A 15959-nucleotide genomic window follows, 5' to 3' on the forward strand; every position below is an offset into this window, starting at 1 on the left:
TGCTGTGCAAATTAATATTAGTATCTGAGTTTTTGGAATGTGCCTGAGTTATAGATTATGCTTTGGGATTCAAGAAATTTGCAAAGAAAATATTAAATGATTATTATTATGCATAATATTATTCCTAGTATTTTGGGGCTTATTAGAAATTGGAACTAATTTTATTTTTGTATTCAGTAATTATTTAATTAACATTTGATGGAATGTTTAAGAAAAGGTTATTATTAAATTAAAATAAATTGTCCAATGGAGGTAACATTTGTTTAAGAATGTTGTAATATCATATCTTCATAATTTTTTTGATAACATTTATTACTTCCTTATTTCTTAGACTATAAATGAAAGGGTTTAATAAAGGAATAACTAGAGTATAAAAAATAGCAACAGGTATATCTTTATCATCTTCATTAAATGAATTTGGCCTAATATACATGAAGAGCAGAGAACCATAGAATATTGACACAGAGAGAAAGTGGGATGCACAAGTAGATAAACCTTTTCCTCTTCCTTCTTTGGATTTCATTGTGAATATAGTGAAGAGAATATAGAAATAAGAGATTAGTACTACTGTAATAGAAAAAATTTGAACAAATCCTGACAAGATAAGTATCATCAATTCATTGATATAAGGGTCAACACAAGAGAGTCTGTATAATGGAAGGACATCACAAAAGAAGTGATTGATTTGATGAGATCCACAGAAAGTTAATCTCAATAAAAGTCCTACTTGAACAATGGAATGCAGATGTCCAGCTATGTAGGCTCCTGTGGTCATCTGAATGCAGAGTGTCTTTGACATTAGAGTGTGGTACTGCAGTGGTCTGCATATAGCCACATAGCGGTCATAGGCCATTGCTGCCAGAAGAAAGCAGTCTGTAGTCTCAGCAAGACAGAGAAAATAAAACTGTGCCATGCATTCATAGAGGGAAATCCTTCTGTCCTCAGAAAAGAAGTTCTGTAACATCTTGGGAGTGATGGCACAGGAACAGCAGGAATCCATGAGAGCCAGGTTGCCCAGGAAGATGTACATTGGTGTGTGAAGACGGCGCTCCATGTAAATCAAGGCCACCAACCCTAGATTCCCCACCATGGCGACCAGATAGATGCCAAAGAACACCACAAACAGAAGAGTCTTCATGTCTGGGTGGTCTGTAAACCCGATAAGGATAAATTCATTTGTCATTGAGTCGTTGTCCTCAGTCATCTCTAGCTTTTCTGTTGAGATAGGAATTATGTATATATGATGTTCCATTGGAAATTACATAATTTTCCATTGATATTTTTTCATTTATAATAGGTAGAGGAATTTCTTTTTTAAGCATTGCATGTGCTTTTGTGATTACAGCTACATTTACTTTTAAACAAATTCATTGGTGAATGTTTCAGCAAATGTGACATCAAAGTATGCCTCTCAATATTCACAAGGCCATTTTGATAATTTGAGGGAGGATATTTAAAGTGAAAAAAATTCATCTGTATGCATTTATTCAATGATAACATTAAAATTTAGTGTAGCCATATTTGGATCATTGCCCACAAACAATTGTAGCATTATCTATCTATCTATCTATCTATCTATTTATTTTTAATTGTAAATGAATAAAATATCTTTATTTATTTATTTTTATGTCATGCTGAGGATTGAACCCAGTGCCTCACACATGTGAGGCAAGTGCTCTACTACTAAGCTACAGCCCCAGCCCTGTGTCATTGATTTTTAGGATTCCTATAATATTTTTAAATTCTATTTTCCTTTAAATATTAATTTATTCCACTGAGGAATTATATGTTTATATTCTTTTAGAGGATTACATATTTTAAAAAAGCAAATTACAGTTATGTTAAATTTATATTATTGAAATTGTACAGAATTCATGAAGGATTGTAGAGGCAGTATTCACTATTAAAATAAATTACCTTGGAACATTGAAGAAATAAATGTCCACATATTTTCATTCATTATCTTTTTATGGGTCACACTTATTTTCAAAAGTACTGACTGTTTATTCCATTTATTCTTATAAGTTTTTTCCACACATCTAAATTGTCTTTATTATAAGGCATCATTTACATATAATGCTTTTTAATGACATTTTAACTGACTGTTCTAGGATACACTGTTCTACTTTTCTGAATTTTAGAGCATGTCTTCTATGTCTTTTACACCCAACCCAATCTATAATTTCTCATGTATAATCTACAAGGCTTTATTTTTCAAACATATGTGACAGTTTTTCTAACTACTATATAAGCATTTTGAGGTTATTTGTTACATATTTTTGTAAAAGGAGCTAAAAATGCTATGGGAAGAAAGAATTCATTTCAATTGTAGCTCACTCTATGAATGAAATCATTACCTATTAATAATTCTTAATTATTAATGCCCTCTTAGTCTGTGCACATTAAGATTGTTATCTTTGAAGAAGAATTTTTAGAAAAAATTTCAACATCATCTTCTTAAAAAATTTAGATGTCTTTATTTCATCTAAATTGACTATTTTCTTATATTTGGCAGTTTCCTAAAAAAATTATAAGATTCTCTAAAGTATACCACAATAGATAAAAAAAAACGTTTTTGGTTCACTTGTATCCTTCAGATTTAATCACTTAGAAAAAGAGAAAACCCTCTAGATCCTAATAGAATTTTGAAATTCAAATTTTGTTTTGCTTTAAGAGAGTATTTATTCTTATTACTTATGGGTCCATTGGGACCTACCAATCAGCAAATTTTGTCTTATAAATTCTACTATCCAAATGTTTTTGCACTTTCTTAATCAAAACATCAAAAGGAAGGCAATAAAAATGTCTTTGTTCTAAAATTCTGAATTTAATCCATGCAATTAGTTGAGAGAGAAGTAATTTTCAAGGTCATGCTTAATTATCTAAATGAACTTTTTGTGATCTTAACTTTATATTTTAAAGTTTGATCTCATAAGAAAGTCAGAGTAATTACTGTTTTGTACCTCATCCCAGCATGATATACCTTTACATTTTAAGAAGAGTTAGAAAGATAAGAATTGAGTGAAAATTTAGGAGCAATTAACAAAGGGAAATAAATATTTATGGTCATAAAAATTACAAGTATAATATGTTACAATAATTCTCTTACCTAAATGTATCTGAGAATATCCCTTTGAAGTGTTTTCTTTTCTTTATGGTAAGGGTGTCAGGACTTAAAATAATATATATTTACCTTGCTCTCTAAAGTATTTGGGATCAAGACAATTAAAACAAAAACAGAGACTATTTCAAGTCAATGCTAATAATCATGCTCCTTACATTGTCCAGTTAAAGTTTTCCATCAAAATCTGAAGGGATCATCCACACTGACATCATGTTTTTCCCTGGAGCTCATGAGTCCTAAAAACAAACCATTTGAAATTAATTAGAAATGTCCTATGAGACAATGTGGTGAAAGTAAATACCCTTCACTAAAGTATGTTTGATGATCATCTTACTGATTTGAATAGAGCTGACATAACTTTTATAATTCTCCTCACAATTCTTTGCATAAATGTAAAACTACCTGCAATACAAAAATGTACCCTGATTACTGCCCATTTCCTCATCTTTTCCTTATTTAGAGAAGATGTCTAGTTCTTTTCTTCCCTTCATCTTCCTACTGAGCCTCTGTTACCCTTGTGTAGGTGTTTCTGAATGGTTGTTGGGGTCTTTCTGGCTTAACACTTAATCCTATTATTCATCACTCTAAGCTGCTGCTGAAGCTCTGAAGCATGTGACATCAAAGAACTTCCAGGGAGGGTGAAGTGTGATGACTACAACTGGCCACATCAAACCCAAAGTATTTAATAGAAATAGTTCAAATTCTCTTTAGTAAATAAGCAACCCACTGCCTCCCAAACACTGATTCACGTTGACTTTCAAACTCAAGAACAGTGGCTGAATCAAGCCAGCCTGTCTCTGTCTCAACATGTCATTGTGACAGTGGTATAAAAACAGTAGAATGGCAATATTTACTGGTTCTTTACGAATTTACATTTTGCAAAATGGAAATTTTTATTATAAAATTTAATTTCAGGCACAGTATTTCAAAGGAACACTGAGTATAGAGAAGATATGCAAGGAAGAAATATCATGACAATTAAAATAAGCCGGGCATGGGTGGTGCATGCCTGTAATCCCAGTGGCTCAAGAAACTGAGACAGGAGGATGTAAATTCAAATACAGCCTCAGCAATGGTGAGGTGCTAAGCAACTCAGTGAGACCTTGTTTTTAAATAAAATACAAAATAGGGCTGGGGATGTGGCTCAGTGGTTGAGTGGCCCTTAGTTCAATTCCTGGTACTTGCCCCCGCCAAAAAAATTAAAATAAAACATGAAATATACATTCTTGATGGCTGCTTAAAAACAATTATGGTTAGCAGTGTAATTATATCTTTATAGAATTATTTCTTATTTTCCTTTAGAAAATAAGAATCTCATTGAAAAATATTTTAACTTTCCTCTATATCCCAAATATTTGTTCCCATCAACAAGTACTAATTGCAACATAATTTGAAGTAATATATTATGTGCCACTATTTTGATGTTGAAATTTAAGGGGATTAAAATGATCTCAAACATGTATATTAAATATGTTGAATATGTTATGGTTTTGATGTGAGATGTCTCCCAAAAACTCATGTATGATGTTTAGAGGAGAAATGGTTGTATTATGAAACCCTTAACCTGATCGGTGATTAATCCCTTGATGGAGATTAACTGATAACTGAAGATAGGTAGGATGTGGGTCATTAGGATTGTGTCTTTGGGGTATATACTTTTTTTTTTTTTTTTTTTTTTAACTTTTTTTTTTTTTTTAATTTTTTATTGTGGGTTGTTCAAAACATTACAAATTTCTTGACATATCATATTCCACACTTTGATTCTAGTGGGTTATGAACTCCCACCTTCACCCCATACACAGATTGCAGATTCACATCAGTTACACATCCATTGATTTACAAATTGCCATACTAGTGTCTGTTGTGCAGTGGATTCTCTCTGCTGTCTGATCATCATGTGAGCCACTTTCTTCCACCAAACTCTTCCACCATGATGTTTTGCCTTACCTCGAGCCTTGAGGAATAGAATGAGCTGTCTGTGGATTGAGACCTCTGAAACTGTGAGCCCCCGATTAACTTTCCTCCTCTAAAATTGTTTTTGTCAGGTCTTTTAGTCACAGCTGTGAAAAAGCTGTCTAAAATAAAATATTTAGTGAATACATACTGTCAAGAGCTGTCCATGGGCTGTGTGTGAACTATGTTGTGCATTGTAGTCTAGTGATTGGATAAGTCTGGCATTGGGAACTTCCTGTGGCACCCCTACAGGGATTGACTGCCTGATGCAGGTTAACTTCCTCCTCAAGCTCTGCCAAAGATCTCACACAGCACCTGAGATGGGTGCGACCTGCCAAGATGTCAGTCAACTTGCTGACTGACTATAAGACATCAGGAAGCAAGACTCCACCCTTGAAACCTTATCCCTGCCTTTGATGTACCCCTTAAATAAACCACCAGTGCAACCTTTTCTTTGTCTAGTTCCAGTACCCATGGGGACTAGATCTATCAGGGGCTTCCCTTTTGAAAATATATTTCTATTTGTGTTTTGTTCTTCACCAGTTACTTGAGACTTTAAGTTTTAGGGTGGCTTACATCATCCTGGGGAGGAAGAAGAATCCCCCAATGAGGGGCTGGCAGTCATCCCCATCAACATATTTAGTAAAGAGAACTAAGAGCAAGGAATTATTTAAATTCAATAAAGGACATTTATAAGTCAACAACTAAAATTAAACTGAAAAGGAAAAGCTGAAAACTTTCTAAGGCCTAAAGCAAGACAAGGATGTTCACTTCCACCACTTTTATTCAATATGTTGTTAGAAGTTCAGGTCAGAGCATTCAGACAAGAGAAAGAAATAAAGGGAATCCAAACTGGAAAAGAAAAAATCAACCTGGCACTGTTTGCAAATGGCATTATTTGATACATAGAAAACCCCAAAGACTTCACTAGAAAAACAGTTGAACTAATAAATAAATTCCATAAAGTTTCAGGCCCACAATCCACATAGACAGCTCAATACACCCATTTCAAATTATCTCAAATAGAAGCTAAAACAGTCCTTTATATGATAGCTATAAAAAATACCAAATAATAAATTTAAATATATAGGTTAAGGATCTCAACAATTAAAATGATAAAAATAAATTTTACATAATAAAATTGGACCCCAAAATGTTTCCTGGATCAGAAGAATAGCCGTTATCAAAAATTTGCATATTATCCAAAGCCATCTTTGGGTTCAATACACTTTTCATCAAAATATCAATGAAGTCAGTTACAGAACTTGAAAATAATCCAAAAATGTATATGTAATAACTGAAGCTAAAGCCATTTAGAAATAAAGGAACACAGCAAAATGCATTCATTACAATACCTCATTTCCTAACATACTGCAAAGTTTTAGTTATCTAAATAGCATGGTATTGGCATGAAAAGGGTCAGATAAAACAATAGAAGAGAATAAAGAACCTAGAAATAAATCCATATTCCTTTAGCCAACAGATTTATAAAGAGGTGCTAATACCACATATTAGGGAAAGAAATCTGCAATGTATGAGCTGAGAAAAACATTGTTATGCAGAAGAATAAATGTAGACCTCTATCTGTCACCATTTGGAAGAACTAACTAAATACGAATTGAAGACTTAAATGCCAAACCTTAAACTATAAAATTGCTAGAAGAAAACATATAGGAAATGCTTCAGGACATTGAAATGGGCAGAGTTTTGTAGAAGAATCATAATGCAGGGAAAACAAAGACAAAAATTGACAGAGGAGATTTCATCAAAGTAGAAAACTTCTGCTTATTAAGAAAATGATCAATAGTATGAAGTGACAAACTTTAGAATGGGAAACACTGGACAAGAGGTTAATATTAAGAATATATGAGGCCAAGAATCTACAGCTATGAAAGAAATAACCCAATTTAAAATGGGTAATAGATCTAAATGAGTATTTCTAAAATGAAGATATACATATGGCCAACTGACATTTGACAAAATTCTGAACATCTCTAACCATTAGGGGAATGAAAATCAAAACCACTATTTGCTAGAACCTTACTTCTGTAAGAATGTCTATTACTCACAAAGCATCTAGAAATAGATGGGGAGGAAGAAGAATCACCCAAGTTAAAAAAAATTCACATAATTTCTTGCATTTTATCGCATAATAATTGAACAAAATTAAAAACCAACAGCAAAAAAACCCCACAGAAAACTATATAAAAACATGGAGATTGAGTAATACATTTTTGAATGATAAATGGGTAAGAGAAGAAGTCAGTGTAGAAATTGAAAACTCTCAGAATCAAATGATAATAGTGATACAATATACCAAAACCTATGGGACACTATGGAAGTAGTCAGAACATTTATAATTATGATTGCCTACATAAGAAATTCAGAAAGATTCCAAAGATACAACCTAATGCTTCTCAAGCCCCTTGGGGGAAAAATTAAAAAAATCCAAAACCAGTAGAAAGAAGAAAATAATTAAGATCAGAGCTAAAATTATTGAAATTGGAGAATAAAAAAAATCAATACAAATGATCAATGAAATGAAGAGTTGTTTTTTGAAAAAAGTAAACATGATTGAAAACCCCTTAACAAAATGAACCAAAAGAAGAAGACCCAAATTAATAAAATTGGAGATGAAAAAGGAGAAATCATCACAGAAATCCAGAAGATCATTAAGGACTACTTTAAAAGCTTATATGCCAATAAATTGGAAAGCCGAGAAAAAATTGATACATTTCTAGGTACATACATTCTCCCAAAATTGAATCAGGAGACCATAGAAAACTTTAACAGACCAATAACTAGCAAAGAGATAGGAGTAGTAATAAAAAGCCTTCTTCCAACAAAGAAAAGTCTAGGATTAGATGAAATCTCAGTTGAATTCTACCAGACATTTAAAGAATAACTAATGCCAATGTTCCTCAAATTATTCTGTGAAATAGAAAGAGGCAGAACATTTCAAATTTATTCTATAAAGCCAGTATCACACTCATAACAAAACCAAATAAAGACACATCAAAGAAAGAAAACTCAAAGAAAGTTCATCCCTGATGAACTTACATGAAAAATTCGTAATAAATTATTAACAAATCATATTAAACAACATATTAAGAAGATTGTACATCATGACCTAGTTGAGTTTATCCTAGGAATGCAAGGATGGCTTAACTGCAAATAAATAAATGTAACATAAATTTGGAATAAGGACAAACATTCCTTAGTCATTTCAATAGATGCAGAGAAAGCCTTTGTCAAAATTCAGCACTCACTCATGATAAAAACACTGAAAAAACTAGGGACAAAAGAAACACACATTACAAAGGCTATATATGACAAACCCCAAGCCAACATCATAGTCATGGGGAAAACCTGAAAGCATTTCCTTTAAAATATAGGATAAGATAAGGATGTCCACTCTGACCACTTCTACTTAATATTGTACTAGAAATTTTATCCAGAGTAACTAGGCAAGAGAAGGAAATAAAAGGGATAAAAATAGGAAAGGAAGAAGTCAAATTATCACTGTTTGCAGATGATATGATCATATAATTAGAAGACCCAAGGAAATCTACCAAAAAACTGCTAGAGTAAATAAATCAATTCAGCAAAGTAGCAGGTTACAAAAAAAAGTATGAAAATCAATACTTTCCTAAGTATTTAACTGTTTCTTAAGTATTTAACAGGTAAAATGCATATGCTGAGAAAGAAATCAGGAAAACATTTCTATTCACATAGGCTCAAAAAATACCTAGAAATAAATATATCTAAAGAGAGGAGAGATCTGTGCAACAACTATGGAATACTGAAGTTCATAGTCAGCTGACTCCATATCTCTGGGCCCAAAATGAAGCAGAACATCATTGCAGAAAGGTGTTGCAGAGGAAAGTAGCTTGGGTCATGGCAACCAGGAAGCAGAGAACAAGGAGCAGCATTTCTATATATCATTCTCATAAACCTAGTATAAATTTGAAACTGATTCTCTTAAGAAGTACATACTAAAAACATAAAAAAATAAGCCAGGCACAGTGGTGCATGCCCTACAATCCCAGTAGCTGGGGAGGCTGAGGTAAGAGGATCACAAATTCAAAGACAGCCTCAGAAATATAAGCAAGTCAATGGGTCCCTGTCTATAAATAAATTCACATCCCCACTGGGGATGTGGCTCAGTGGTTAAGTGCCCCCTTGGTTCATTCTTGGTACCCCATAACCCGCCCCCCCAAATTGCATAGAGAGTCTTTACTGCAACATTAGAAAATACTTCTCTAATACAAATGAAAGCAGTGAAGGAAAAGCAGAGGAAGTAAAATATGAGACATGCAAAACCCCAAAAGTGAAATGGGAGATATAATTTTAGCCACATAAATAATATTAGATGTAAACATACTGAACAATCTTATCAAAAGGCAAAGATTATCAAGTTTGATAAGAAATGATCCAGCTATATACTGGCCTATAAGAGACATGGTTTAGAATCAAAGATAGACATAGATTGAATGTAAAAGAATAGGAAATAGTATATCATGCAAACAGCAACCACAGTTAATGTGCAGGGGTTAAAATAGAAAGAGACAAATTAGACTTTGAAACAAAAACACATCACTAGAGATAAAAAGGATATTTAAAATTGATAAAAGTTCACTCCATCAGGATGATAAAACCATTGTAAATGAATACACATCTAATAACAGAGAAATATATATATATATGACAAGCTGAAAGAAAATACTTGATAATTGTAGCTGGAAACTTCACTACCCACTATCATTTTGATAATGAATAGAACAACTAGGTAGAAGATTAACAAGGAAATAAAAGATTTGGACTATGATCCTCTTTCATATAAAAACAAATTAGATGATATAGACATGTATAGGACACTCTGCATTTACTCTAATTCTCATGGAATATTGTCCAGTGCAGACAGTCTGTTAGGCAGTAAAGCAAAACTCTATACATTGAAAGAATATAAAAAGTACAATGTTTTTCTGATTATAATAGAATGAAATTAGAAATCCACAGCAGAAAAACATAGGGAAATTAACTAATGTGTGCAAATTAAACAATACACCCTTAATGATCAATGTTTCAAAGTACTAATCATAAAGGAATGGTGAAAACATTCCTAGGTGAATGGAAGTGGCAGCCAAACACACTTCACCTAAGAGTTCCAGGAAAAGCAGTGCTTACTAAGGAATTAATTAGAGTAAACATGCCTACTATGAACAAAAAAAGAGATCTGGAGTAAATAACCTAGATTTTCACTTTAAGAAAAATAAGAGAAAACTACAACTAAAGTCAGAAGGAAAAGGATATTATAAATGTAAAAGCAGAAAATTAATGCAATAGAGCATAAAAACAAACAGTTAAAAATAACAAAACCAAAAGTTAGCCCCTTTAAAAGATCAAAGAAATTGATAAACATTTAGATTATTAGAAAAAGAAAGCAAATTATTAAATTCAATAATTAAAGAGGGAATATTACCATTAATGTTTCAGAAAAAAGAGATGATGTAAAATATTGTATATAATTATATACCAACAAATTGGATAAGCTCTGAAATGGACAAACTCCCAGAAACACACAAAGTATGAAAAACAGTCAAAGATGAAATGGAAAATCTGAATTTACCCATAACAAGTAAAGAGATAATATTTGAAATTTGAAAAACCAACCAAATGATAATGCAAAGGTCAATAGGGCATCACCAGTGGATTTTTACTAAATATTTTAAAGTAAAACATCAACTTTTATAAAATATTTCAAAATCTTTTGGAGGATGTATCACCTTCAACTCCATTTAAAGAGGCCTGAGGCCAATATTACCCAGATATCAAAATTATAAATTTATAAGAAAGAATTTTGTTATAAAGCTGTTCTTTTCATAATGAAATTGAATTGCCATTGAAAAAGCAGCATTTACCACCTTCCAAATATGATTTTATTCAAAATAATATTTGATTCAAATAAGAATTTCCAATGACTATTTCCACCTTTGCTGAAAAAACAAAACAGTGAAGAACTACACAGTTATGTGTCACTGTATACATTAGACTTTGGTGATCAAGAAACAAGTGGTTTATTTTAACCATGAAAAATCTTTCAGATCTATTTGTGTTGTTGTAGGTACAAATGAGGCAAGGCACCAAAGGTAGCAGGAAACAGTTTTATTTGGCTGCAGCCAGATTCAGAGGGCACAGCTTTTGCTGTAATCATTTAATCCCCTGAACCCCGAGTTCAGGTAGTTTCAGAGTTTTATACCCAGCATGTAAGGGGATGGGCTCTGAAATTCACAGTCTGCAGAATTTCACATAAAAACAGCTTTTTCCTCTCTGTTTTGGGCAAGTTAACCCTTCAAGGACAACACCTGAGAAGGGGAGAACTTCTTCTCCCCTTTCTTTCCTCCCCCTGCCAAGTGTTACTATGGAGCCCAATTGGTAACATCTCTTATCTTAAAAATGTAGACATCTCTGTGAAGCCCCCAGCTCAAGGCCAGAGGCCTTGTTTGCTCATTCCTACAAACTACTATACTAGGTATGTTTGTGAAAAACTAGTAAGGGGGTGTCCAACACCTGGAGTGCTGATATCTTCTCGGCCAGTGGCCAAGTAAGATAGGGCAACATGAAAATAGAAAGTTTATCTACATTGAACTCTTTCACAGAGACTCTTTTGCTGACAGTCCTAAAATCAGCCACGGTGAAGATTTCTGGAGAAGCCCAGTTAAGACTTTTCTGTGGAGAAAGGGCGTGCCACTGCAGTATGACCCATGTAGTCAGCTGCTCTTTGGAAAAACTTCTTCTTGTAATTCCAGTTATGAGGGATATAATGCATGAGAGCCTTCCCTTCAAATTTTCCCCAGATCCACTTTGCTAGAGCTGGACACAAATAATTTCATTTTACATGGGGCAACTCTTACAGTGTTGTTATATAATTAATATAAAATTTAATTTCAAAAGTAACATTTGTTTTATAGCATTCAACTAATATAGGTAAGTATACTTAAAAATTTTTCCTTCATGTCCACACCAGTCATCAAATTTCACATAAAAAAATATTTAACACTTTAATATTTCAGATTTTAATTAGTCACATAAAAGAAATGTTTCTAAAGTCATAGATATGATATACATGTATGTATATATATAATAATGTATGTATATATATACATACATTATTTTCACATACACATAATTATGAACAGACATATTCATAGACACATAACATTTTAACCTAAATGGAACCATGAGATATACTATCAATCATCAGGTTTCCTTATTTACATTTTTTATACCAAATATGTCTTTCAAAGAGAACTGATGTAAGTCTTTCTTTCTTCTTTTATAGTGGTAAGAATAAATAATAATATCTACTCCTCTTCGTTTCCTTAGGTGGTCTTTTCATTTTGTTTATTATTTTCCTTTGATCCATAGAAGTTTAGTTTAACATACTTCAATTTATTTATTTTTGTTTTTCTATCTGTGTTCTTTCTGTCATATCCAAAAATTCATTGCTAAGACTGATGTCAATAAGAAATATTGGTATAGATGTGGCAAAATACAAAAACCTATACACTGCTGTTGGAAATATAAAATGATGTATCTACTTTGGAACACAGTATGGTATTTCTCCAAAGGCTAACCATAGAATTATCATATGAATCATAAAATCCACTCTTTGCTATATATGCAACCAAAAAGGAAAATATATGATGATGCATGAACCTGTATATTAATATGCAGATAAACATTATCAAAAATTCAAAACTGATTCTGAAGTTAATATGGAAAGATAAATGACTAAAATAGTCAACATAATGCTAAAAAAACCCTAAATCTTTTTCTTTTTTGTACTTCATGATTTCAGGACTGATAAAGAACTACAGTATGTACCACAGCCTTGTAGTTTCATATATGAAACACATAGGTAAGGAAAAGAAGAGAGACCTCATTACAAAAATAGTTAGCAAAACATTTGCAATACACATAATTGTTTACAAAATATACAAAGACTAGAAAATTCAACATTCAGTAAATAATGCAATTAAACACTGACAATAAAAAATGGCATGGTATTGGCATAAAAGTAGATATGTAGACTAATGATACAGAATAGAAGATACACAGACAAACCCACATAAATACAGTTATCTTGTACTAGACAAAGGCACCAAAAACACATTGGAGAAAAGATAGTCTTTTCAATAAATGGTTCTGGGAAAACTGGAAATCCATATGCAGCAAAATGAAACTAAATCCCTATCTCTCATCATGCACAAAACTAAACTCAAAAGTGGATCAAGGACCTAGGCAGTAGAACAGAGACCCTGCTCCTAATAGAAGAAAAAGTAGGCTCTAATTTTTATCATGTCTGATTAGTCTCCAAAGTCCTTACCAAGACTCCTAAAGTGCAAGAAATAAAATCAAGAATCAAAATGGAATGGAGTCAAACTAAAAAATTTCTTCTCAGCAAAAGAAACAATAAGTTGAAGAGAGAGCCTACATTTTGGAGCAAATTTTTGCCACATGCACATTGGATAGAGAACTAATCTCTAGATTGTATAAAGGACTCAAAATTTTTAATACCATAAAAAACCACAACAACCCAACCAACAAATGGGCTAAGGAACTGAACAGACACCTCTTAGAAGAAAATATATGATCATGCAACAAACATACGAAAAAAATGTTCAATGTCTCTAGCAATTAGAGAAATGCACATCAAAACTACTCCAAGATTTCATCTCACTCCAGTCAGAATGGCAGTTATCAAGAATAAAAAACAACAATAAGTGTTGGCAAGGATGTGGCAGAAAAGGCACACTCATACATTGCTGGTGAGACTGCAAATTGGTACAACCAATATGGAAAGCAGTATGAAAATTCCCTTAGAAAACTTGGAATGGAACCACCATTTGACCCAGTTGTCCCACTCCTTGGTTTATACCCAAAGGATCTAAAAAGAGCATACTATAGTGACACAGCCACTTTAATGTTTGTAGCAGCACAATTCACAATTGCTAAACTGTGGAACCAACCTAGATGGCCTTAAATAGATGAATAGATAGAGAAAGAAACTATGGTATATACACACAATGGAATATTACTCAGCATTAAAAGAGAATAAAATTACAGCATTTGCAAGTAAATGGATGGAGTTGGAGAATATCATGTTAAACAAAATAAGCCAATTTTCCCAAACCAGGGGCTAAATATTTTCTCTGATAAGTGGACGCTAATCCTTAACTGAGGGTGGCATGGGATGAGTGGAGGAAGTTTGGATGGGGCAAAAGGGAAAGGGGGAGAGGCTAGAGGGTAGGAAATTTTGTGGAATGAGATGAACATCATTACCCTAGGTGCATGTATGATTGCATGAATGGTATGACTCTGCTTACTTCACCTACAACTAGAGAAGTGAAAAATCCTGCTCCATTTTTGTACAATGAATTGAAGAGATTTCTACTGTCATGTATAACTGATTAGAAGAAATAAAAAATTGACAAAACACATAAACAGGCATTTTATTGAAGAGGATAATCAAATGGCAAATAAGCAGGTGTCCCCCAAAAGCTCATGTGTGAGATAATGCAAGTACATTCGGAGGTGAAATGATTGAACCATGAGAGCCTTGATTTAATCAGTGAATTTGGTGAGGGGGATTAACTGAGTGGTAACTGAAGGCAGGTAGGGTGTGGTTAGAGGAGGTGGGTCATTGGGGGCATGTCTTTTGGGTATGTATTTTGTATCCGGCATGTGGAGTCTTTCTTTGCTTCCTGATCATTACATGAGCCACTTTACCCGCCACCCCCACTCTTCCCCCATGATGTTCTGTTTCATCTTCAGCAAAAGAGAATAGAGTTGGGTATCTATGGACCAAGAATTCTGAAATCATGAGCTCCAAATAAACTTTTTCTCCTCTAAAATTGTTCTTGTCAAGTCTTTTAGTCACAGCAGCAGAAAAACTGATTAAAACTTTGATCATATGTATATAGTATGTATCTGTATATATGTATGTATACATATACATATATCAGTTGCTTGTAAGGAATTGCAACATGAGGAACCTTCTCTGCCAAATGAGTCCATAGAAACAATTACTCTAAGAAAACAGTAAGCACATCTAGAGTCCTGATCTTTGTTCTCATACCATTCATTAATAAAAAAAAATTAGGGCTCCTTGGAAAATGCTGATCATAGATATGAGGCAAAATGTCTATAATTTGAGCCTAGAATGGCTAAAAGATGTACTAAAACACACAGAAAACTACCCCAAATACACATTAATGGATATTTGTCAAAGGGACACACGAGGCAATAAATACCACTCCAATGTCTGAAATTGAAGTTACCAGAATCACAAAATTAATAAAGTTATATTTGGCATAAAAAGATATAAAATAAAAGTATAAAGTAAAGGTCCAGTAGTCCACATTGATTAAAATAAATGTTGGAAAAAGTAAATAAATAGGGCATACTGACAATAGCCTATGGAGAAGTGTGCCTCAGATTTATATAGATATATTGCCATCAAAGAATTGGTGCTCAATTTTTTTGTATAGTGACTTCATTTATTGCCGCAGTATGGCTGGGCACAAAATCACGAGCCACTCAAAGCCTTGTAGATTCAAACAGCAATTCTTTATTCCCGAACTGTCACTGGCACTCTACATGCACGTTCCGGGCAAAATCCACACTCTCCACCGGGCTCTGAATCCCAAATACTCTCTGAATCCTGTGAGAACTCAATGGGAACTCAAGGCACATGAGGCAGCAGGATAAGCCCTATTCTCAGCAGGAATCACCTTAAACCTGGAACCGCCCTAAACCCGGATAGCCCTAAACCCCTATCTGCCCTAAACCCTGATCCACCCTAAACCCAGATCCGCCC

The 15959-nt window shown here is 33.2% G+C and overlaps 1 protein-coding gene across 1 annotated transcript; it reads right to left on the reverse strand.

The window, feature by feature from the left end:
- Positions 1-280: 280 nt before the first annotated feature.
- On the reverse strand, positions 281-1204 carry LOC124100076 (olfactory receptor 5K3-like). The gene has a single exon (XM_046455392.1). It carries the CDS (start codon positions 1202-1204, stop codon positions 281-283), a length of 924 nt encoding a protein of 307 aa, XP_046311348.1.
- Between the last annotated feature and the right edge of the window lie 14755 nt (positions 1205-15959).

This window comes from Marmota monax, unplaced genomic scaffold (assembly GCF_021218885.2).
Source record: "Marmota monax isolate L192 unplaced genomic scaffold, Marmota_monax_Labrador192_F-V1.1 WCK01_AAM20220418_F8-fsc00053, whole genome shotgun sequence".
Lineage (NCBI taxonomy): Eukaryota > Metazoa > Chordata > Mammalia > Rodentia > Sciuridae > Marmota > Marmota monax.

Coding starts and splice junctions, on each gene's coding strand:
- LOC124100076 (XM_046455392.1), bottom strand. CDS start 1,204: ATGACTGAGGACAACGACTCAATGACAAATGAATTTATCCTTATCGGG.